Consider the following 27,020-nt stretch of genomic DNA (forward strand, 5'->3'; position numbering starts at 1 on the left):
TGTTGAAAGAAGAGTTGAGATGATTGAGACTTTTTCTTGACTGCTCAATTCCCCTTTTATGCTTATTCCTTCCAATGTGCTGTGTGGCAGTAAATTTCTTTTCAGCTGCAACTTTAGTTTAACATGCTTTGTGCAAAGCAAAATGATCCCATCAATAGAAAAAAACATCCTCCCAAAATTCTTTAACTATCTTTTGCAAGAGACAAAATTTAGATGGTTTGCTTTTGGACATTATTCAAAATTCAGCAATCCTCGCTCAGCACACACAAACTTGAGAAAAATTTCAAGTTATCATCTCTTGTGCTCTAATTTATCTCTAGGAAAAAAAGAAAGCTGCCCAACAAACACCTGTCATGAGATGAGAGCCCTTTCCAGGTAGTGGGCTGTTTTTAATTTCCTTTCAATGCATTTATTTATAATCCAACACATCTTTTCCTTTGTTTTATCTTTCTCTTGCAGATGAACGGCTTAACTAACTTCTCATCTTCAAAAACACTTTTGAAGTGCATATACCAATGCAATCTGTTGTTGTATTTTTCACTCTGTGATTGCAGCCAAATTATAAACATGTTCTCTTCTGTCTGGTTCCCACATTTGGAGGGAAATTTTTTTTTAATGTGTGCTTTGTGTAACTTTGCTTTTTATTTAAATTGAATTCCTTTATCATGACAGAAGTTGTAGTTTAATTGTTTAAAAAGTGGTTTGATTAAAGCATTTTGTAAACGACATTTTTGATAATATTACTCATATTAATAATATTACTTGAAAAAATGCCCTTAACTCTATAATGCCCAGATCGCCCGAAGTCGGCCGAGTAGGTTAATGCCCATAACCGCCTCAAGTCGGTCCAGTTAGGGGGTATGGGTATGTTTTGGTGGGCTTTTGTCACCAACGGGGAAGAAGATGAAAGCTCTTGTCAGAGGCGGGAACGGGAAAGACAACTGCAACGCCCTATCAATGGGATTTTAAAAGCTGATGTACTAGAATGTTCCTTGAGAATGAACTAAGGGTACTCAATGCATTTTACAAAGAGATAATACTGTGAGGAAAGAGGTGTTTTCAGTATATATATATATATATATATATATAAATATATAGATATATATATATATAGGTAAATTATCTCCAGAAAATCCATTGAAATGAAGGGGTGAACGTCAATGCAAAGGGTGGCATGAATAGAAACTCATGGAGAAAGGGTGGGGAGAGGGAAAGTGGCCGAAATTTGGACGAGTCCACTTCGAACACAAAAAACTTGGTATTTTCACGACCCTCCGAGGTTTTCTATCTGGGCATTAAAGAGTTAATGTGAAAAAATACCAAAAAAAATTCAAATGCCATCAATATCCAGGCCCTGTATTTTCATAAAAATACACAGACAAGGCAAGCCCCAAAGAAAAAGGTTTCAATTTTTTGAAAGAGGGCCACATGTCCTTTCAGAATTTTTCTCACAATGTTTTCAGCATTATCCCCAGAGCGATGATTGTAAGCAATTGGAGGGTATAGTTTGTCAATAATAGATAAATAAAAATAAATATCTGAATAATTAAAATCTATATCAGAAAAACTTGAAAACATATTCATGTTAAATTGTAAATGTTTTCTTTGCATTGAGAATTGAAATGCTCATCTACGGGAGGAAACTTTTATAAGATTATAAATTTTACTTGATTATACTGTCTTACAAAAATAGATTTATATGAACATTGATGACAAAGTGATTATCTCTACAAATGTTAGACAAGAGTTAAAGACCTGTTAAGGCCAAAACTCACTACACTGACGCGACATGATTTCACGTCACGTCAGAGACATTATGAATTCTGATTCAGGGAAATTCTGTGACGTGGGAATTCTAAGTCACATAATTTTCATGTCACAGAATTTCCACAAATTATATTTTCACAATGTCTCTGACGTCACATGATAATCACATCATGTCAGTGCAGTGCGTTTAATAAAATGCACGCTTGTTAAAACAGCCCTTTAATCAGGGCTGTTTTAACAAGCTTGAAGGAACCTGACACCCACATACTTTTTGATGCCCCTCTAGACTAATTTATACATTGAAAAATCTTGTTTACATGTATTGATGATATTTTCAATTATTTGGGTAGTATATACGGAACCTATGATGAAATATTTTCTCTAAATCAAGCTCTGCATATGACAGCATACATGAAATTAAGTCCTCTGCATGCAAAACTATTAAACACACTATCAGTGGATATTACAGATTGCATGTATCACAGATAGGAGCAGCTTCCTAACTCATTTTGGCCGATATCATTCGCAAATACCTTATAATGTCCAGATTATACGTCTTAGCATGCAACATTACCAGTTAACATACCACTTTTTCTCAATACTGTTCCAGAGATGTCATGCTGCAAATGACATAACAATTTTATGTGAATTTGAGGAATTTGAATAAATATGTTAAATTATGTTATGTTATTACTCAAGATTTTTCAGCTTTCCAAATCTCAATTACCGTAAGTTGAAAACATCAGAGCGGGATTTAATATAGTTCCAATTGAACTTCACCGTGTGTACTGTATTTGGTAAAATAATTGCAGCTGAAATTTTAAATTTTACAGTCAAGTTTTTTTTCCTTTCTCTAATCTAACATTTTGTAGAATCTTGAATTTGGTGTGAAATATTTGACAAGCAATAAGTTTAAGATATGTTTTCAATGCAGAATTTAATTTCCCACACTTTGATATACTTGTTTTTCATGTGGAATGTTTTATTTTGATTATATTTTAAATTTTTTGTCATTTTTAATACTCTTTTTGTTTGAATTTGAATCACCATTTTTTTCCTTTCTCTCCTTGTCCTTCTCAGGAAGGAGGGAAATTTTTTTAGATAGGTTCTGGATTGGTCAGGACATAGGAGGCTCTCCCACATCACTTTCGCTGCCTCCAATTAGCATGCTCGACCCGGTAATGTCACAACATTCTTTGCCAGAGCTGGAGACTTCTTGACTTTTCTTGACCCGGCCTGTCACACATTGTCATGGCTGTGCCCCCCTTTTGTGCCTTTTGGTCATTTTCTGCCACCATTTTGCATCTTCGGGTAAATCTCTCCTCTGTGGAGAAAATTCGTAGATATGGGAATAGAAAAATTAATTCATGGGTGAATCCCATCTCAGGCACTTTCTTACCTATTTTTCTTTTTTTGTTTCCCTTCGTAATCTCTTCTCTCAATACCCACTTGTTTCCCCACGTGCGACTAAAAACAAACCAAACAGGGTAATTGACAGAATTCATCTGCAACTGTTGATGCGAGTTTTTATTTTATTTCTTTCTCTTGTTTATTTGAAGAATTTCTATTATAGTGATCCGAACCCAATTTATTTGTTAACTTCGATCGTTTGTAATCGATCGTAATGTAAGTGCACCGCTCGTCTATTTCAATTAGTAATCGCTATATTTTGTATATGTATGTTTTTTTGATATCAATATAATTGAAATTTAATGTTCTGTTTGTGGCACTGCTTGCCTTGCGCAATTTTTATATTTTTATTATGTTTTTTATGCCACTCACTAGCTAGGCATTATCTAGTGTCTTCTTGTATTGGAGTTCAGTCTAGCTCCAACTGTCAACCGAACATGTTGTAAAAATCTCTCTCTTCTATTTCTTCTATTAAATAACTTAAAAAAGAAAAGGAGTCATGACTCAGTATGTTTCCGAAATAACGAGACATGCACCAGCACTAGCATCACCACAGTACAGTGAAACGCAATTTCACTGTGTTGTGACAGCTCTCGATGTCGAAGTGTTGTCATATGTTAGTGATTTGATCAGAGCTCCTGTTACAGATGATTCTTACAACCAGTCAAAAACACGCATTTGTCAACTGATTTCACTGTCGGAAACTTCCCGCTTACGAGTTCTACTCCAAGAGCTCACTCTTGGGGATAAGCGACCTTCTCAGTTGTTGCATGAGATGCATACATTAGCTGGCAAGAAAATTTCAGATGAAGTGCTTAAAACCCTTTGGGTACAACGTTTGCCTATCCATACATAGCAGATACTTTCTGTAAGTAAGGATACATTGCCAGATTTAGCTGAAATGGCAGATAAAATTACCAAAGTCACTGGGCACACACCGACTATTTCTGAGGTCAGCCGTAATGAAACCATCAGCTTGCAATCACTTCGAAGTCAAATTTCGAATTTGACCACTGTTGTTGACCACTTATCCCGCTATAAAGAGAAAAATTTTAGCAAGAAGGGAAGAGTTTGTTCAAATTCTCGGTCTAGAGAGAGGTCTAGTGGTGATGGTACACCCAAACGCAAACCTTATTGTTGGTATCATTTCAAATTCGGTAGAAAAGCATCAAAATGCATTAAACCCTGTGATTGGTTGGAAAACTAACTGGCCCCTTTTTTTTTTCGACAGCAGGTGATGGCCATCGTTTAGTTCGCCTTTTTGTTCATGATCGAAAATCCGGTACTGGATTTTTAGTGAACACAGGTGCTAGCATTTCGGTTTTCCCACGAGATACACAGGTACATAAAGCAGAAGATACAAACTTTTCGCTATACGCAGCTAACGATACTAAAATTTCTACGTGTGGTTGCAAATCTTTATCAGTGGATTTAGGGTTACGCAGACTATTTAGATGGTCCTTCGTTATAGCTGATGTTAATCGCCCGATATTAGGTGCTGATTTCTTAGAACATTATGGTCTATTAGTTGACGTAAAAAAGTCACGTTTGATTGACAGTTTGACTTCACCTTCAATCAAATGTAGCAATGCCAGTTGCACTACATTAGGCTTAAAGACCATTTGTGGAGATTTGCCGTACTTGAAAATTTTATGTAAATTTCTTAATCTAACGAATCCTTCTATGCTTGGGGCTACTTCTAAAAAACACTGCGTTACACATCGCATTACTACTAAAGGTTCTCCTGTCTTTACCAAAGCCCGCAGACTTTCTCCAGAGAAACTTGCTATTGCAAAGCGCAAAGTTCAAACGCTAATGGATCAGGGCATACTGAGACCTTCAAAAAGTCCATGGGCAAGCCCAATACACATTGTTTCTAAACGTAATGGAGAATACTGTTTATGTGGGGATTACAGAAAACTTAATTCTATAACGTGTCCAGACAGATATCCTATACCACATGTTCATGATTTAAGTTATGGTCTGCAGGGAAAAAGCATTTTTTCTAAATTGGACTTGGTTAAGGCTTATCAACAGATACCTTTAGATCCTGAGTCTGTTGAAAAAACTGCCATTATTACCATTCATTCAGACTTTATGAGTACTTATATATGTGTTTTGGATTGTCTAATGTGGCACAATCATTTCAACGGTTCATAGATATTGTCTTAAGAGACTTGAACTGTTATGCATATTTAGATGACGTACTAGTTGCATCAACAATAGAGGAAGAACATCTTAGAGATCTAGAATTGGTTTTTGAACGTTTAAACAGTTTTGGTATAATTCTTAATTCTGATAAATACATATTTGGGAAATCTGAGATAGAGTTCTTAGGATTTTTAGTTAACAGCAACAGCATTTCTCCTTTGCCAGAAAAAGTTGACGTTCTTCGTAATTATTCGCAACCAAAAACGGTTGATGAACTTCCAAGATTTCTAGCAATTCTAAACTTTTACCACAGTTTCTTAAAAAACGCAGCATCTGACCAGGCTCCCTTACACGATTTGTGCAAAGGAAAGAAGAAAAAAGATAAATCTCTCATTGCTTGGTCGGGGGAAACTATTGCTGCTTTTGAAACGTGTAAACATGCTATTACCAACACCACGCTTTTGGCTCATCCTAAACACGATGCTCATCTTTCGTTGACAGTCTACGCATCGGATTTTGATCTCGAAGCTGTTTTACAACAAACTTCCGATGAAGTCGTCGAACCACTCTCATTTTTTTCTCGAAAGTTAACAACAACTGAAAAGAACTATAGTACTTATGATCGCGAGTTGCTTGCGGTTTATAGTTCTATTAAACATTTCGGACACATGTTAGAAGGCAGACCATTTACGGTCTACAGTGATCATAGGCCTCTAACTTATATTTTTCACAAAGTCGATGATAATAGCTCTCCCAGACAACGTCTTCATTTAGAATATATATCTCAATTTTCTACAGACATTCGTTACATACAGGGTGAGCGAAATATTGTAACGGATGCTTTTCCAGATTGTCCAAAATTAATTTACCTGACTCGATTGATTATGCAGCTATTGCTACTTCACAGAGTACAGATGCCGAATTACTAGATCTCCGACAACCAGGTGGGGTGCTCGATATTATTACGGTCCTTCATAACCTCGCCCATCAAGGCGTTAAATCAACTGAGGACCTTATTCATCAACGATTTGTGTGGAGTTCAATTTGCAAGGATGTCACATGATGGACCAGGGCATGCATCGAGTGTCAACGCTCAAAAGTGCATCGTCACACTCGATCTTCCATCGGTGCATACCCTTTGCCTCAATGCAGATCCTCGCACATTAACATCGACATTGTTGGTCCTCTTCCTCCTTCTCGGGGTTTCACCTACTGCCTTACTTGTGTGGATCGATACACCAGGTGGGTAGAGGCTTTCCCGATGGAAAACCAAAAAGCAGAAACCGTCGTAGAGACATTATACTCTGGCTGGATTAGCAGATTCAGAGTTCCGGAATCGGTTACCACCGATCAAGGGAGCCAATTCGAAAGTGATTTGTTTCACACATTCGTTCGTTTCCTTGGAACTCAGAAAACACGCATAACAGCGTATCATCTGGCCTCCAATGGCATCGTTGAAAGGTTCCACCGGCAGATCAAAGGTGCCATACGCTGCCATGCCACAGAACATTGGACTGAAGTGTTACCTACCATACTTCTGTCCACCCGAGCCAGCATCAAACCGGACATCAACACTTCTGCTGCTGAGATGGTTTACGGATCACCATTGCGCCTACCTGGTGAGTTCCAATCTTCAGCCAACACAGCCGGAATTTCTACGGGCTCTATGAGATCACATAAACACTTTACGTCTGATCCAAACTTCAAGGCATGGGACTCACAACGTTTTCGTTCATAAAGAACTTGCTGTTCAAACGGCTGGACACCGTACGAAAGCCCCTTCAACAACCATATTTGGGGCCATATGAAGTGATTGAACAATATCCAAAAGTATATACAGTGAACATGAAAGGCAAACTAACAAAGATTTCAATAGATAGATTGAAACCAGCATTTTTGCTTGATAGCACTTTTAATCAGCAATCACCGTTCACTGAACCGTTCACAGCCTTATGTAACTCTATCAGGGCGTACGGTTCGTATAAGAATTCCTTGATATTATTCTTATTTGCATATTTTTTCAAATGAATAATATTATTGTTTTTTGCAACATTTTTTGAAAATTAATATTATTATGTTTTGCAAAATTTTCAATTTTGAATTTTATTATATGTATTTATGTCATTATCTAGTCTCGTAATCGTTTTTGCATATATGTACATTTACTAATTTTTTTACCATTTGTAATTTATTTTTTGCTCGACTATTAATTGTGCATATCAATATTTCATTACTTTTGAAAAAAATTTTGTATTGCGTATTTTTTGAATTTTTTTAACAAATTTTTTTTTGCACATGTCAAGGCTATATATATTAGTTGCCGTAACTATATTATCATATTTTTTACATTGTGCCATATGCTGTACTCGGACGGCAGACTCGTGGGGGGGGGGGGGGAGTACTGTGGCGCTGCTTGTCTTGCGCAATTTTTATATTCTTGTTATGTTTTTTATGCCACTCACTAGCTAGGCATTATCTAGTGTCTTCTTGTATTGGAGTTCAGTCTGGCTCCAACTGTCGACCGAACATGTTGTAAAAATCTCTCTCTCTCTCTTCTATTTCTTCTATTAAATAACTTAAAAAAGAAAAGGAGTATGTTTGATTCAGTATGTTTCCGAAATAACAAGACATCCACCAGCACTAGCATCCCCACATGTTAAAAGAAAAAGTTACGTGTGTTCTGGAATATCACTGACTCAGAGTTTCAATCATTTTTGGTTGATTCCTTTGAATTGGTTTTACCACGAGGCAACTTGACATACTTCTTCACATTTTCATGAACCACAATTCATGATCCTCTACCTGGTGTCAGAGTGATGGGCAGAATTGCCTCAGCTCTTCCTCCTGGGACACCAACAAATGTTGATGATGACGAATATTGCTCTATGCATGGTGTGGGTCCTTTTGTCCATCTTCCCATGCTTTCTTTCAGCTGTTTGGATTAGTAGGGTTCTAGTAAATAATTAACAATATAAGAAGATAAGCACAATGTATGAGAAGTATATACCTACCTTCACTCTTTCTATAACATTGCTGAACTCCCCATACCAACAATATACTTGAAATGGTGTAATCAATACATAACAATCTCCGTGATTCATTGCTGTACCAGTAGGCTCTACTAAACGTACCTGAGCATATCTTCGACCTAAAAAATTAAAAAGGGACACATACACAATTAAATTTTGATGGAATAAACTTTAGATATGAAATTGTTTTATAGAATAGGTAGCCAGATCGAGTAAATATATAGCCTTTATAAGGGGATGTCTATAATTTTTCTTTATTTCTTCACAAAATTTTATACTTTGTGATGGGTAATTAATCAGATGAAACTTCATACGACCAGAAAAGTCTGTGCTAAAAAGTCATAGCACTCTTTTTTCTTTTAATTTACTCTTGTAAATAAAATTTCTATAGAAATTTCAGACTTTCAAATATTTTGTATGATGAGATTGTTTAACTGTTCTGTTATGCAAATTCAGGTGTTATTTCTTGAATCTGATTGGATCCGGTGACCCTACATGGTCAGGAAAGTTTCCCTTACAAGCAGTTGCATATTGTCCTCTCGTGCTCACTTCTTTGTTTTTGCAGTATGAATCAACTCACGATAAAGGCGCCATGTGCATCTCCGCACTTATGATACCCTGAAGGATGCGAACAGCCGATGTTCTAGTCACTTTTCGATCGCTGTCTCACCGGTTCTGTAGAGATGATCATGTCAATGCCATATTTCATTGCCATTATGCTGATCTCTTGGGGAACGATCGTCATGTCCATGATGAGATGTGATGGCTGAAATCTAACAGTGCGCTTGTGTGTCCAGCATTGTGAGTGCTTTGTGTTCAGTAGGCAGTGCTACCCATCCTCCAAATCACTGTGTGTATTTGCAATTTCACGTGTATTTGTGTTGTAGGGCTGCTAATCATCATTGTAGGGTCAGCTCAAGACAAAATCTCTACCCGTGTAGGACCTATTTTTGGCGCTTCTCCTACCCACCCCATCCCAATTTTTTCCCATCCAATAATTTCTAAAAAAAAATTTCTGCTTTTCCATCTCGGATTTGGCACCTCTCCTAGAGTGGCACTCTGTGTGGCCACACATCCAAAGAGCCGCCTCTGCGTCGTGGCAACAGAGCTCTGTTCAGAACTATAGCTAACTCAAAGTTAGAGAACCTCAGACAATCATATTTAGCCGACCACTGCTGTGCATTAGCGCCTCTCAAACCTGGATTTTTGTGATGTGAAACTCACGACTGTATACTGGCTGGATGACAAAACTGTGGATATTTATGATCAAGTTTTTAGATTCTGTTTTTTTTCTCCAACAATCTCGGAAAACTTTTTTTATAATTTGAACAGACGATGTAATCCTACATGATTTTTCAAAAAGGCACATGTGCATCTTGTGGGAACAAATCAAATTTACACTGTGAATACACTGTCTCTGAATGTGGGTGGATAGCTGCAGAAGTACCGTAATTCTCCTGAGATATATACCCCACAGATGGAAAAACCCTCAGAAATTAGTTCCCCAGCCACCTCGTTGGGCATTTTGCCTGTTGTGGTGTTGTATTTAGAAAATTCAGTGTAATAGCAACCCATTCAGGGACAGAACTTGATATTTAATCAGCCTGTTCGTGATATAGCCCACAGGGATATGTATTTTATATCAATAAGTTTATACTGCCTTTATACTTAAAAGTAGTGGAACTACTTTTCAAAGGTCACGACATAGCGCAATCATGATAAATGGTGAGGAGGGAAAAAAGTTGGTACAGAGGTTTTCCTCTCCGTACTTTCTCAAAACTCGGAAAGTATGCATCCCACGGTACACAAGAATGAAATTTTTATGCATCTTTTCCCAAAATTCTGGGTATTTGAAGTGATTTAAGCGCCATCTCTGCAGGGGTGTACACAAACAGCAACACTAAATTTCTGTGTTTCAATAATTAAATTTTATAATGAAATACAATCAAACAAAAAAAATATATATATACCTTTTACTTGAATAAGAGAAATAGCATGGTCCTGAAAATTGTCATCGCTAACAGCTTTTTTGAGCGCAACCGATTTGAAATCTTCAGTGCTTGCTAGACCAGCTAAAGCAGATACAGCAAAGCCAGAAGATTTAGCCACTAAAAGAATTAAAAATGAAATGGATGTCAGATAATCCTATAATGCAAATTTAAGAAATCTGCAAAGAAATACTATTTTGAAGAAATCTGAGATTATCCCCAAAATAAAATATGCAAGAACTAAACTAAATTGATTGCAAGTTCATATTTTTTGTGTACAGTACTTTTATGAGAAAATATAGCAAAATGAATAAAAATAATTGTGTTTATGTCTACATTTTTGTGTATTGACTTCTTGAGTTAATCAGTTATAGAAACTATCCCTCTTACAGTTATGAAAACTAAACATGCAGTGCTAATTGTTATACAAAGGAATTCAGTGTGTTTACAGTTACAGTATCTCCATCTCCTCTTAACCAGATCATGTCCTGCTACTCTGTCTCAATGAAGAGATTTTAGCAGTTGGTTGAAGAACTGGGCCCTGCTGGGAAATGTGCATGTATGTCTTGTGAATCTATAGTGAAGCTTGTTTCTATGTAATGCTTGCTATAGTGCTGCCATCTGTCATATATTTGTCAAACTATGAGTGAAGTGTAATGATTGAATAATTGTATCATTGTAGGCCTGTTGCTTTGTGGCTGGATTTTTTAATGGGTTGATTGGCTCACATTTGTGCCTCAAAATTGGAAACCACAGAAAACCAACTTCATCTGATCACCACCATAGCGACGGTGGGGTTTGAACCCAGATCCTCGCGATGCAAGTCCGTCATTATGACTACTCGGCTACCACAGCGGTCTGTTTACAGTACCTGAACTTTTTCTTTTTATCTTGTATTCACAGTGTATAGTGCAACAATGTATGTTGCATTCCCGGTTCAATTAATTATTATGTATCCCAATATTGTTTCCCACTACAGGTTACAAGAATGAATTGACAATATATTTTTCCTTTTAAAACATTTATTTGAACATTCCTAGATCAGATCGCACACAAATAATATTTCTCCCCAACTTGGTTATTATTAGATCTTCGTTAAAGTTTTTTTTAACAACAGAGTTTCTAGAAAAAGTTTTGATTTCACCAATTACATTCTATTGGACCACCATCACAAGAGTCATATGATTCAATTAAGAAGTTTGTCCCAATCATCACTCGATGATGTAACCACAGCATCGGGGGAGAGGACAAGCAATGGCATCTCTGATGCAGACTCGATGTAATCCAATTCGATCAGTAATGTAACTGCCATGTGAAGAAATCTGCCAACCACCAAACCATTTGCACATGGTTTCAGTAGAAGCAATCAGCAACCAGGTGAGGCCGTTCTTAAGTTTGTTACTCAAATAACGGTTCAGATTTCAAAATGACTAGATCAAGGACTATTCCGCAGGAGGCCCAAGGTAATTTAACAATAGCACAATGAGAAACTAATGTTGGAATGTTATTTCTCTTTTTTCCCTGTGCAAGGAACTGGTCAGCCCAACGTAACATGTAAATCGGTGGTGGCGTGCTCTCACCCTCACGGGAGCACGGCTTTATATAGACTGGTTTTTTCTCTGTGTGCGCCTGTTCTTTTCCTGCATGTATGTCGGGATTATGTTTTTTTTCTCCCTGAGATTGCCGATTGTTATTTGTCGGTCGTTTCATTTTTTTAATGATCGCAAATGATCTTGTTTTTTTTGCTTGCAACTTTTATGGAATAAATGAACTTCCGATCGTTGGTTTTTTTCTTCAACTCTGTCGGCACGCTCTGCCCCCAACAACTGATACCATAGCTACCCTTCAAACCAAACATCAAGAAGCTGAAGAAAAATATTGTATCGGTGTGTTTTTTAGTGTACAGTATAAAACCAGGATACTAACCTTAACATACCAACCCAAGCATATAAATAAAAAATTAGAAGCAATAACATAAAGAAAAAAATACAGGTACTGAAACAAATTTCTTTGTGCAATACTAAGTGTTAGAACTTGGCGTTATACTTGCAGTTTCTCATCTTTTCAATTGTGTGACCCAAATTCCCATAACAATTTTGATAGTATGCCATTTCAATATTAGTACTATTCAACAATGCATTATCTTCACAAAACTATGTTTTTGCAGCAACAGCATCAAATATGAAATGTGTCAGGAAGGACATGAGAACTGAGTGTCAATTTCCATCTCAACACCTACTTATACAAAACTGTGGTGCACGAGACAAGCTCAAAATTGTTATGATGCATTGCATAATTTTGAACAACTGATAAATAGATTTTGTACTACTCGCATGCATGTACAGTAAAAGTCCATTATAATGAAAGTTCATAATCAGAGGGAAGATTGTCATTATAACAGACTTTCCAATATAAACAAATTTTAGTTTTTTGGACTGCAGAAACATATAAATAAGGAGAAAACAAACTAGTAAATTTATGTTTTTTTCCTTTTATTTGGTACTACTTTTGCTGAAATATGCATCTAGAGTTAATTGCTTATGTTGATTGTACAAAGAAAAAAAAGAAAAAAAGTTGATGATGGAAGCTCAGTTTTTTCTTGATTTTGCTTCGTTTCATTATTTTTCTCCATTTGAATGAAATCTGAAGTTTTCTTTTGATTGCTAAACTTTTCCGTTTTCTTTCAATACCAAAAAAAATTGTATAATATAGTAAGGAAATGTGCTATCTAGTTATAATTGCATTAAGATGTATGTGGCTGCAGACACCCATACTTTTGGTGTGTTTAGTGTTTCTTGTTTTTCATTAATGTTTCCAGCTAACAACTCCATTGATAATGAAGTTGATCCTAAGAACTGTGACTATCCAAGTTTAAAGGATCATTGCTATTCCTATGTGACATCATGAGTTGGTCCTGATAGCCTTGACCCCATTCCTTCTGTACCAACTTCGTGCACTGCGATGAGAATAAGCCAGTTATCTTAACATGGCATGCTAGCCCTTATGGACTGGGTGCTGTGTTGTCTCATCGAGGAAAAAGGTCTATTGTTTTTGCTTCTAGATCCTTGTGTAAGGCTGAAAAGAACTGGTCAAATTGAGTGAGAAACCTTGGCTCTAGTCTTTCGAGTGATGCACTTCAGAAAGTATTTGTTGGATTGCCAATTTACACTTGTGACAGATCATCGACCACTGCTCAGTTTGTTGTCAGAAACAAAGCATGATGACAGTCTGTTAACTGTGGCCACAGTGTGTGAAATAAGGAAGACAGGGTCGTGTCTCCAGTGGTGTAGATGGTAGCATGCTTACCCAGTATGCAAGATGCAAGAGGGCCTGGGTTCGAGTCCCGGCGGAGACAAGATTACTTTACTTTCCGAGTTCACCTCAGCATAATATTTAGAAAATAAAATGTTTCCTAGTCTGTTAACTTCTCACCGAATTGCTGCTGTTGTCGATGAAAATCCTATTCTGGTGGAAGTCAAGAAATACATCCAGCATGGCTGACCAAAGACCATCAGAGAAGAGTTGCATCCATTCTGGCTCAGCCAACATGAACTCTCCATAGATGGAGGTGTGATATTGCGTGGAACTAGAGTTTTTATACCTCTGCTTCAAGAGATTCATCTCAGATGAACTTCATGGTAGCCACCAAGGAATGTCAGCAGTCAAAGATATGTCACGTTCAAGTGTGTGGTGGCCAAGAATCGATATACAAATACAATGCCACAACAGGCAAAATGCCCAACAAGGTGGCTGAGAAAAAGATGCCCATAAAAATATGGATGTCATATTTCAAAAATACAGCAACCCAACTAAAAATGTAATTAATAAATATTACAAACAATATATACACATGACAAAATATTATGCAACGCCCATAAAGAATACTTATGGTTGTCTTATTCTAAGAATGGATAGCTTCTCGATTTACCCCAACATGTTTATCATATTTCTTTTTAAATGTGTCAATTGTGTTACAATTTACTACCTCCGGGGGTAAGCTATTCCATTTATTAACAACTCTATTAGAGAAAAATTCCCTGCGACACCATAACCTTGCATTGTCCCTTAATAATCGATACGGGTGTCTCCTTGTAAAGGCAGTCGATTGACGGCGAATTAATAAGTCATGGTCCCTCCTATCCATCCCATTGAAAATTTTGAACACTTCGATCATGTCTCCCCAACATCTGCGTTCATCTAATGTAAACATATTCAAAAAATGAAGTCTCTCTTCATAACTTAAGCCCTGTGTGCCAATAAGGACATGTGTAGCTCTTCTCTGCACTCCTTCAACCAAGTCTATGTTCCTCTGTAGATATGGTCTCCAAAACCTTACAGCATACTCCAGTCCAGGACTAACTAAGCCTCGAAAAGCAGAAGGACGACTTTAGGAGAAGGGAAGATACCTTTTTGAAAATGAGGCCAAGCATTCTACTTGCTTTTTTGACCACCGCTGAACAATGTTCAGAAAACGTAAGCCGCTCGACAATGAGAATTCCCAAATCAGTGACCCTAGTTGCATCCGGGATAGTGACACCATTCAACTCATAAGAGAACAGTGGGTTGCTCGATGATAATGACAGTCTCTTGTTTGCTCGTATGTGTTATGTCAAGAAAATGTACCCATGCTTCCTGCCAAACATGTTCCTTGGCAAGTGACCAAAGTTCCATGGGACAGAATCCATATTGATCATGCTGGTCCAGTGAAATGCCATACACTTCTCATTGTCATAGATGCAGCTTTGTGAAGAGGATAGAAGAGCACCCTAGACTTCTTCAGCTACTACTGTTTCGCTATAGCATAACTTGTTTTCTCGTTTAAGGCTTCCAAAAAGCATAGTGTCTGACAATGGACCGTCATTCATCAGTGAAGAATTTTCTTCATCTTTACATAGTCGTGGTAATGTAGATATTCGAACAGCCCCCTACCATCCAAACTCAAATGGATTGGCTGAATGGGCAGTAAGAACTGTCAAGGCTGGGTTAGCAAAGAATAAGTTTGGTGGTTTGAAAGAGTACTTTTCAACTTATGCAGAACATCTCTTGCTTCTTCAGGTGTTGTTCCAGCGATTACCATGTATGGAAGGGCAATTGAGATCTTGTTTAGACTTTATTAGACCAGAGGAAAACCATATTTCAGTTCCAGGTGATCCTAGTCATGCAACAATTTTGCATCCTGGAGATGATGTGTGGGACAGGAACTTTGGCAGAGGACAACGTTGAATTAAGGAAACTGTTGTTGGTACTACAGGTAGATCCATGGTGCATCTTGAAACACCTTCAGGTTCTCTATTCAAGCACACAGATCAGTTACACCATAGTGAAGCCATGCCATCACCAGATGTCACAAAACAACTAGGCACTAAAGAAGAGAGTAAGACGACTTCTGTCAGTGTCCTTTCAGCTGCAGAGCATGCAGATGGATTGAAGAATGAAGACAACCGGTGTGAGAAGGTGAAACCGTCAGCACCAGTTTGAAGATTTTCAAGGGTCAGACATCCTCCAAAGCAGTTGACCAACTCACTGTTTTCTTTAGGGAGGAAGAAATGCTGTGAATATTACTAACTGAAAAAGTGACCGACAAATGGCAGCACAAGCTTCATCTCCAAGAAGGCTGATTGTGTATTATAAGATAGACAGTGGATGTCATGATAACAATGGCGCCCATTGTGTTGCATAACCGTCTTCTATATGCATAATTTTGTGTTCATTAAATGTTGTAATTAGCAGTTCCAAGTGGTTATTTTACAATATGGTTTTCTCAGAATAGAAAAAAGGCTTATCCTAAAGTTATCCTGCATAACAGGGTGATTTTAGAACAATAGAATTATGTGAGTGTCTCTCCTTATTTATATTATAAATAATTTTAAATAAATCAGCCATGGCAAGCAAGCTGAGGGTTATAGCTGTATTTTCCTGCAGAAATCATGTTGTTAACAATTACAGTATGGATACCACATTCAAAACTGTAGAATACTTGTACTAAAGTTACCCTAGTTTATGGTAATTCCAAATTGTGTAAGCTAAGTTGAATTTACCATGGGTAAGATAGGGGGAAGGGGAAGAGTAGATCGACTTTGTCCAAGAATATTAAGAAGTCGCCAACGAATAAGGCAAACACATAAAAAACACAAAAACTCCTAGAGCATATAAAGGGGACAATTGTGATAATGCCTAAAGAGCAATACTCTGAGTTAATGACATCAGAGATGCCGCTGTACCAGGGTTGTTTGGTTTAAACCTTAGTTTTAACCAAGTGTTTTTTTTTCTCAAAAAGTCAAATAAAAGTGCCCTAAATATAATTTTTTTTCCTTGAAAAATATCATATTGGTTCATTATTAACCAAAATTTTTCATTTTTATCACATTTCATATTCTTGGGGTATATTTTGATGGTATATCTTTAAATGGCATAAGATGGTGTAAGTGGTTATTTTTCAAAAATCTCATAAAAGTGGCCTGAATATATATATTTTTTTCATATGAAGTATCTTAGTTATTTAAAGTTACACTGGTGAAATAAATTAAGGGAATTTGCATATTTTATCGAATTTCATGAAAAGAACTGAACTGAATGCAAAACCAGTGCTTCTAGACAAAAATGGAAATCTTGTACGTCAAATACGTAAGCGTACATGTGTGTGTAGGCGGAGCCAGTAGAGAAACAGGCTTTATAAGCGAGCTAAAGTTAAGACGCATTTCGTTCGCTAGCACACCTTGGCGAATTTCTTGGTGTTATTTTGCAGCAATCTGTTAATTTCAAATTGTAACAGTAAAAATGAGTAACCACCAACATTTAGATGATGGAATGAGGTGGCGAATTGTGGGGAGGCTAGAAGCAGGCCAATCTCAAGTCCAGATTTGTAGAGAGTTCAATTTAACGCCCAGCGTCGTGTGTAACTTATGGAAACAGTTCCAGGATACCGGATCCATCGAGAGAAAGCATGGGCAAGGTTGTCCAAGAGCCACGACCGCCAGAGAGGATCGCCATTTGTCGATTATAGCGAGGCGTAACAGGAGTGCTACAGCTTCTCAGCTCTCTCGTGACTTGTATGCAGCCACAGGAACCCGTGTATCAAGGGTGACTGTTTCCAAAAGACTTCATGAGAGAGGGTTGCTTGCAAGAAGACCTGCTGTTTGCGTTCCACTCACTTCTACGGACAGGAGAATCCATTTATCATGGTGCAGAGAGCATAGAGATTGGAGTATGGATCAATGGGTGACCGTTCTCTTCACTGATGAGTCCCGGTTCAGCCTAAGCACCGATTCTTGCCGTACGCTCATATGGAGAGAACCAGGGACCTGCTACCTACCCTCCAATGTCCATGGTCTGGGCAGGCATCATGTTGGATGGCGGCACACCTCCCCATGTCTTTGAAAGAGGCACTGTGACTGGTGTGAAATATAGGGATGAGGTCTTGGAATTCTATGTTCGCCTTTTCAGGGGTGCAGTTGGCCCTGAGATTATTTTAATGGACGATAACGTGAGGCCACATAGAGCTCTTCTGCTCGACGATTTTCTAGAGAGCAAGGATATTCGCCGGATGGATTAGCCAGCCAGATCTCCAGATCTTAACCCTATAGAGCATGTCTGGGACGCTCTGGGGAGGGCAATTGCAACTCGCAACCCCCCTCCGGGAACCATCCAGGGAATGAAAACAGCGTTGCTGAACGAGTGGGAGCAATTGCCACAGGAAATGATAAACTGCCTTATTTCAAGTATAAAATCACGCTGCGAGACCTGTATATCTGTAAGAGGGGTCCATACCCCCTATTAACCCATTTTTTTGTTTATTCTGCAACCACTGTTTCATACCTTCCGACTCCAACGAGTGTTATGCACGATCATGCGTATGTGTATTACAATTATTGAATGGTTATTTGTTTTGTATTGTATCAATGTATGTACATATCAAATTTCATTAAAATCGGTACAGTAGTTCTAGAGATAATCGACCAAGTCTGCAAATTCTCTTAATTTCTTACACCAGTGTATATACAGAAGCCAAAATTTTTCATTCTCACCACATTTTCTAACCTTTGGCTACATTCTGATGCTCTATATATCTTTACCAAATTCATGAATAAGGATTATATCATACATCTAAATGTAGTGGTGTATTACCTCACAAGGTTTCTTTTTCCCTTCACAAAGCAGCAGCAACACTAGTGATACCATCATGCTAGGGGCAGGTGGTCCTATAATGCAATAAAGACACCAGCTGTCCCTAAAGGACAAAGACTAGTGTACTAGTAGTTACATTACCTCACAGACATTTTCATTTGCTCTCCCATAAGTAGCACATCTCTTGTATATCTCCCAGTCTCAATAGTTGTTTTTTATATACTTTCACTGTTAGGCCAAGTTAATCAGGGTTCCACTGTATAGTAGGAGTAACAGATTTATGAAAAATAATCAGCTATATGCAGGGTGATTATAATTAAAGTTTTTATCGAAAAACTATACAATAAGTACTGGTCAGAATGACTTGGAAATTTGCATGGATACTCCTGAAGCACTTTTTTCTTTGGCGAAAGAAAAAAGTGCAAGTAGTACAAAATCAAAATGTGCAAGTAGATGATGCTGTACTTGGCCAGCAGTATAATCCATTGTGTGCAGCCACATCATTTCGACACTTCCACAGCATCAGCATGTGGATAGAACAACGTCTATCAAGATGCACATTGCAATACCAGCAAAGCAGCTGCTGAAGACCCATTTTGTCAATAACAGGATTGCATGACACCTGGCCGGCTATCAGTTCATTTGACCTTAACCCTTGCAACTTCTGGCTGTGGGGGGGGGGGTGTACCTCAAAATGTTATGAACAGTGGTCGGATAGCAAACTTTGGTGAATTGCAAGCTTCAGGGCATCCCCTATATGTTAGAAGTTCCTCAGGAATATTAACAAGGGGGCGCATTTGGTTTAATAAAGGTGAATTGCAAGCGCATCCCCATCATGATCATGGCATACTCTGATCTGTTGTTGAACAAGAATTTTTGCTTGCTTTTTATGCTTTCACTTCATAGCCAGAACACGGAAGACAACATAGATATTTAACATTTCTTGAGTAAGTCGTAGTTATTTGTTCAATTACTTCGGTTTTTTTTTGTGATGTTTCCATGAATTATGAACTCGTGCAATGCTATAATTAAGTTATCATTTTGCCATGACTGGCTATCGTTTAAATTTTGCAAGAAAATTTCCCACGTGTTGGATGATGTCATTAATTTTACATTTTCAAGTATTTTTTCCCCTTGAACAAACAAAATTCCAGTTCTTCAGGAATATTCATGTCAATTTTCAAGTCTTCTGACAATCGTTCTTCTTTTTACAGTGTTTTGAAATAACAACCTTAGCTATAATCACCCTGTATACCGTGAATCATCGTTAATTAATCTGCATTATTTATGCATCATTAAATACATTATATTCACCTTATTTTCATTATAGTTTTTCCAAAATAGCTTCCTAATTAAGCATACTGAAAGTAACTGGAGAAAAAACATCTTTATATTATATGATTAATAATAACATTAAAAGAATTTTCAAACACAAAGTAATCCATTGAGTTAAGCAAAAAATAATTAAATTGCAAAAGTTGGTTTAACCAAACCATTTTAAAGTTGGTAATAAAATATTTATTGATTAATTAATATGGGAATAGTGTTAATTACATGAATAAACATTTTATTTTAATTAATTATTAGAAGTTTGAGTGATTTTTCAGAAATTTTATTGTTTGTAATGTTAATACTATTTAAAACAAAAAACCGGTTTAAACCAAAATCTGTTTTTTTTTAAAAAAACCAATTTTTTTACCACAACCCTGATGATAAAGGTTAGTTACTGTGCAAGACCATGACGTAGTGAATACAAAATTATTTTTTCCATCTAGACAGAAGTTTTCAATGACTACTCTACTTGTTGAACCCTAAAACTAAATAAATGAAAAGTTAACAAACCAAACGATACCATTTCTGCTTTGGCAGCATCATTATTTGCATTCTACAACATTCATAAACTTGGCAATATATCAATGATTTTCCCCTCAATTAAAATCAATTACACAAATTTTGTTGACTGGATTTGGTAAAAAGTAGGACAAAAACTAGAAAGTAAGACAAAAGTAGGAAAAGTGGGAGCCCTGAATATCATATGCAGGGTGAATAGCAAACACGGGGTATGGCATTTTACTGGCGAACCTTTGATCCTCTGAAGGTACTTCCAATTAGAAAAAGATTCCAAATAACATGTAATGCTCAGATAGGTCATTCATGTTGCAAGGGATTGTACAGTTATTAAAATAAAAAAATAAATTTTTATACAGTCCTTGAGTGCCTCAAAACATCATTAGAAAGTTGTTGTCCTGTCTCTCCTGATACAAAAAAAAAAAATTCATGTTTCTAAGATGTTCGAATTTGAAAAACGGAAGAAAGATGGGAAAACACCTCTAAATGTGGACAAACCGTTTTACCCATTTTAAACGTGCACAATCATTAGGGGCCATTCAAGTAAGCAGCAAATTTCAGCAATTCAAGTAAGCAGCAAATTTCAGCAATTCAAGTAAGCAGCAAATTTCAGCAATTCAAGTAAGCAGCAAATTTCAGCAATTCAAGTAAGCAGCAAATTTCAGCAATTCAAGTAAGCCAGAAAATTTTTTGCCATTTTTGACCTTCCACCCTTTGCCAGCAAAATTTTGTCATCAGCTCTGCCCCCTCCCTCACTGACGGAAAGAATATATTTGGAAGAAAATACCTTTATAAGTTATTTTAATCAATTTGTTAATTTTACTGCTATTTGAAGGCTAAGAACTCAAAATTTCTCGTCAAGAAATTCATTGCAACCCATGGGCCAAATGGCCCTGGGGAGTTATATGATGTGGCCTGCCCTCTCAAACCTAATTTTGTAAAAATGAACCAAGCAGCACATTTACAGATCACTTAAGTAACCCATGACAATTCTAGAACACTTAAGTGATGACACACTAAATGTGCCACACCGTGGCACATTTAGAAATACCTTGAGGGACATGTGGTACAATTTTAGAGCACTCAAGCGGCATCCAGTGTGGTTATACATCACTCAAGTTACCTGCGGTCCATTTCCAGATTACTTTAGTGATCCGCTGCATAACTATGAATCACTTGAGTGATGCATGACACAGTTCCAGAGCACTTAAGTGGCCTGGACACATTTTCAGATCACTTGGATCTGTGAAACATTTAGAGACCACTAAAGCGGCTGCATAGTTTTTGTAGAGTACTTATCAACAGGGGGAATGTTAGTTCAGGTGCGCACTGACTATCTAAAGGTTTTTTCTCATTTTTGGCGTACTGAGTAAGATGCCATTAAGAATATTTCACATTTTCATAAAGGGTAGTTATTGACGTAAGCATTATCCAAACACACACACACACACCCCTTGTCATCAAAAGTCAGCAAATCTGAACCCCCAAATCGATGCTGACATAATACTTGAATGACCCCTTATATAGAAAAGAGAAGGTTATTCTGAGAGTATTAAAGTGGAACGGATTACCTGTCATCATTTACTGAAAGAATGGTGTTTAAGGAATCTATAAGGGATAGTAAAAAGGAATTTGAATCTAGGTTGGCAAGTAACATTGGTTCTGACCCAAAATCATTCTTCAGGTATGTCAATAATGGATGTAAGGCAGCGGTAATTGTCACCTGTGGCTCTCTCACCCAATTCATGATTCATCTGCAGCTCCCAAGAATAATTTGATAGATATTTTAGCTTATAAAAGAACCACTTCGAAGCATAAATAGGAAAACAAATCAATATCTCCACCTCAAAGCCCTACGAGCCACGACCCAAACTTTGAGAAACACTGATGTAAGGGGACAGTTGACTCCTTTTCGATATGAGGGTTAGTGCAGAGAGCAATGTAAGAATGTGTAGTGCTTTCAATGACTTTTTCACGTCAGTTTTTAATAGTGAAGGTGATACCCAAAGTACAGGTGTGTAATGGGGTGATAAAGTCCTCAACTAAATTCAAGTGGAAGATGTGAAAGTCCCAAAATTTTTAAAATATGTAGGTGCAATTAAAGCACTAGGACAAGATGATATTATTCCTAGAGTCCTTAGGGAATGTGATAATGAATTGCTGAAGCCAGTTGTACAGATTTACAGGAGTAGTATTGCTGAGGGTATGTTCCCAGGAGATTGGAAGCTTGCTAATATAGCTCTGATATTTAAAAACGTAGTAGAGAAACCATGCCAAATTATCGTCCAGTAAGTTAATGAACTCTCTCGAAAATTTTGGAAATTTTGTTATCAAAAAGCAATTGGTGAAGTGCATAGACGAGAATAATGAAATTTTGAAAAACCAGCATGGCTTCAGGAAGGAAAAGTCACGTGTAACCAACATCCTTTGCTTCTAAGATCAAAGGACTAAGGAGAAAAGGCAAAAACTTCTACATTGTTTATCTTGATTTCCATAAGGCATTCGTTGGGGTCCAACATGGTAAGCTCTTGAAGCATTTCTACATGAGGTTGGGATTTAGGGCAACTTGTTGTATTGGACAGAATTGTGGTTGATAGATAGGTTACAACAGGCTATGGTGAACAGAGAATTTTCTGATTGTACAGGTGTCAAAAGCAGGGCCATCTTAAGAGCATCATGGGCCACCGGGACAAGTGGTTTTTCTGAGGCCCTACCTGGTAAATTCTAGAAAATTTCAACCGTATCTCATTTTTGTGAGGCCCCTCTTCTCTTCAGGCCCGGGTAGGCCCATGTGTTAAGACGGCACTGGTCAAAAGTGGAGGTCCATCAAGATAGTGTCCTTGGTCCTATTGTTTTTTCACTTTTTATCGATAAGCTTTATCAGGAAATCAATGAGGTTGTAAGATCAGATGATATCTAGTGTAGGGTCCTCAGGGAATGTGCTAATGCATTCCTGGAGCCAGTCGCGCAGGTTTACAGGAGTACTGTTGCCAAGGGTATTGTCCCAAGAGAAAATATTGGAAATTATTATCAAAAGGCAATTAGTAAAGTGGATAGACGATGATAATGTATTGTTGGATAATCAACATGGGGTCTGGAAGAAAAAGTCATGTGTAACTAACCTTCTTTGCTTCTATGATCACATGACTAAGGCTTTGCGTAAGGGCAAAAATATGGATGTTGTTTACCTTGATTTCCAGAAGGTATTCGATAGGGTCCAACTGTAACGTTAACATTTAGGCCCCAACGGAAATGCTCCTTTTCTAGTCATTTTTATATTTTCACTACCTTTAATATTGATTTTGGGATCGATCGGCAAGATCATGTTCCACAGATCGGCTGCCACGATCTTTTGCGCTGCCAGATGCCGAATGTCATGCAATATTTTTAGTTCATGTGAATATGTAAATTTCTCATATGTTACGTTGATTCTAGCGCCACAGAGTCTCGATACGGAATGGTTCCAGTAATGTGAGATGGGGAAATTTTCCCTTATATGCTGGTAGTGTGCAACGAACAGACACGTTGGTCGTTGGTCCTTGGACGTTGGTTGTTACATTTAATTTCATCCTGCCTCGTTCCAGCCATGAGTTGATGATCTAGCAAGGTGCCTGGGCATCGTTCGGTCCGTTGATCGTTCTCTTCATCTTGTCAAAAATCGCTCAGCCTGTGTTGAAGTGTTTATGAGATGTCGGCTCTCATCCGTGAAGGGTTATTCGTTGGGTTCATCTTTTCGGATGAGTGATGCTGTTGCAATGGAGCCTCCCCCTCTCCAGGAGATCACACAGATAAATCAAGAAGTGAACTCTTCGCGTTCTTGTGACAATGACATCCAGAAGGCTGTAATCAATGGACCGATCGGGTGAGAACGTTTGAAATCTGTGATATGTTAACGCTAAAACTCTAAAGCAAATTTACTGATGCATGTTTGGTAGACTTAAAATGTTGTAAAATATAAAGATTAACGCCGAATTAAAACTCTTAAGAAAATGAAAAGATTGTCGTATCATTATTGTCATCTGTCTGACGAAATTATTTTGGAAAGATGAAAATAGAATCCGGGAAGTAACGTACATCGTTACACAACATGGTAAACTCTTGAAGCGTTTACAAATGACTGGGATTGAGGGCAACTTGCTGAATTGGATAGAATCATGGTTATTAAGAGATAGGTCACAGCGGGTTATGGTGAATGGAAAATTTTCTGATTGGACAGGTGTCAAGAGTGGAGTCCTACAAGGAAGTGTCTTTGGTCCAATTCTTCTTTCACTTTTTCTGGATAAGCTCAATCAGAGTATCAATGCTCTTGCTAGCAAATTCGCAGATGACGTGGAGCTTATTGGGGTTAGTCTGGAATCAAAGTGATTGGGAGATACTCCAGACAAACTTGAATATCATTGCAGCATGGGCTAATGTTTGTATAGCATGACTTTCATCATTAACAAGTGCATGGTTGTCATTTTGGTTCAAACAACCCACATTTCACTTATAAGTGGAGTGGTGGTGGCATTCTGGTCACAAATAAGAACATCGATTTTGATATTCTCATTGACGAGTGGCTTAGGTTTTCTGAACGTTGTTCATCAGTGGTGAAAAAGCATACAGAATTCTTGGTTACATTCTCAAAAAAAGTCTCTTCACATTCCCCTAAAGTGATCCTTCCACTTTTCTGGGACATAGTTTGTTCTGAATTGGAGTATACCGTAAGGTTTTGGAGACCATACTTATAAAGGGATATAGACATGGTTGAAAGGGTACAGAGAAGAGCTATGCCTGCTATCGATGGCACACTGAGCTTAATCTATGAAGAGAGACTTGATTTTTTAAATATGTTAACATTGAAAAAGCGCAGGTGTCGGTGGGATATGGTAGAAGTGTTTAAAATTTTTAATGAGATGGATAGGTTGGACCACAAGTTATTAATACACCGTCAATAAACTACTTTGTCAAGGGAACACCAATATCGATCGCTACGGGACAATTTCAGGATGCGGTGTCTTGGGGAATTTTTCTCTAATAAGGTTGTTATTAAATGGAATAGCTTAACGACCCCTGGAGAGGTCATGAATTCTAACTGAATATTGACACGTTTTATAATTTTTTTTAATAACAATACCTTAAATAACAAATGTGACAGTTTTATTTACATGAGAAAATTTCGTGCAAGTGAACATTCACCAAGGAACAAAAATTTTGAATGCATATTATTTTTTTTTAATGCAATTTTTTCATTTGTGCATATTTTGACTCATTTTAGAGCACATTCTACCACTCTCTTAGTTCACATAATCTAGACTAATAAAAACACCATTTCAAACATATCATCTGAAAAAATTTTGGTTTTGATTTATACTGAGTGAAAATTATAATGACCTGTGTGTTCAAAGTCACTGGTGATATAGAGGAAATATCCAGGGTATTGGACATAAATTTATGATGTGCTCTAATTTGTTGCTTTCTCGCCAACCAAATATAGAGTCAGATGTATGAAGTGAACCAATATGTTTTTTCTTTCATGTTAGCATTCAATTCACTCAAACATTGCTTTGCATATTGTCTTTTATGACATTATAATAAAGTTTTCAAGTTTAATTGCAAATGTATTTATAATTCATAACTTCATACATTTTTATTGCAGGAATTTATTAGCCAGTTAGGGTTATATATATTACTTAGTCGAGGCAAAGTTTGATACAAACTTTTGGTTCGGTATTTTTTAAAAATGTACATATGTGTTTGAGATGATCTCATATGAAATATCTCTTCATATCAAACATTTTCCAACTTCATTTTCTTTTCAAACTAAACTTTTCAGTTCTTTTAGTTGTTTCATGAAGTTTGGAGTGGCTGCTAATATAGAGGGTGTCCTGAAACAAACTGACAGTTTTTAGAAATGAATATCAAGAAAAACTTCCTTTCAGTATATTTGTGTGACAAATCACAAAATTTATTTAGGAAGCTGTCCTACTGTCAAGAGTAAAATCTTATTGACTGATGGCACTGCAATACTAGCACAAAATGGACAATACATAAAAATCACATCACATATATTTCTTGAAATATTCATTGCCAACTCGAATTGTATATCGTAATTGTGCAATAAATTTAGCAAGCATTTTGGTAAGTTACAATTGGAATGACTGTATGTTGGGTACAATGATTATTTTTCAAAATTTCTTGAGGGGTTTTTATATTTTTATGGTACATGGTATCTCTCAAGTAACTCTTAAGAAAGAAATTACATAGACTCAAATCCTGGGAAATACAATGGCCATGTCATTTCTTCTCTGGTTGAGTGGGGGAAGTTTGGAGCACAATCGCACCATTACTAAAATGTTTCTCCAGGAAATCAAAAACTTCAGCTGTTGATGACACTTTAAGCCATCTTGCATGAACCAGGATGTCTTAGTGGTTTGTCTAAATCAATATGGAAGATCATTAACCAGCAGTGTGATTTGTTGGTATGTTTTCATACTATTAACAGAACAGCTTCCCAAATAAGTTTTGTGAATTTTACCAAAAATCTGCAGCTAGAAGTAATTTTTAAATTAAGCTTTTTCTTGATATACTTTTTTTAGAAACAATATCTTTATTTCAGGTTACCTTGTAAGTGATAACCTGACCTTTAGTATGTATGTGAGCATTTTTCCTTTTTTTCCCATTCAGCTACCTTGTTGAGCAATTTGCCTGTTGTGGCATTCGT

At 37.1% G+C, this 27,020-nt stretch overlaps 1 protein-coding gene across 1 annotated transcript in view; it reads right to left on the reverse strand.

Moving 5' to 3' along the window:
• Positions 1 to 27,020, reverse strand: part of LOC149067666 (supervillin-like) — a 238,023-nt gene that overhangs the window by 146,801 nt on the left and 64,202 nt on the right. The window contains exons 8-9 of the mRNA XM_089252480.1: positions 10,328 to 10,465; positions 8,340 to 8,476 (exon numbers count right to left, since the gene is read on the reverse strand). Coding sequence (XP_089108606.1) covers positions 8,340 to 8,476; positions 10,328 to 10,465 — 275 coding nt within the window. The remainder of the gene's footprint in view (positions 1 to 8,339; positions 8,477 to 10,327; positions 10,466 to 27,020) is intronic.

Source organism: Pholcus phalangioides, unplaced genomic scaffold, assembly GCF_987345545.1.
Source record: "Pholcus phalangioides strain wild (caught in Gottingen) unplaced genomic scaffold, Ppha-v1.0 ptg000029l_1, whole genome shotgun sequence".
Classification (NCBI taxonomy): Eukaryota; Metazoa; Arthropoda; class Arachnida; order Araneae; family Pholcidae; genus Pholcus; species Pholcus phalangioides.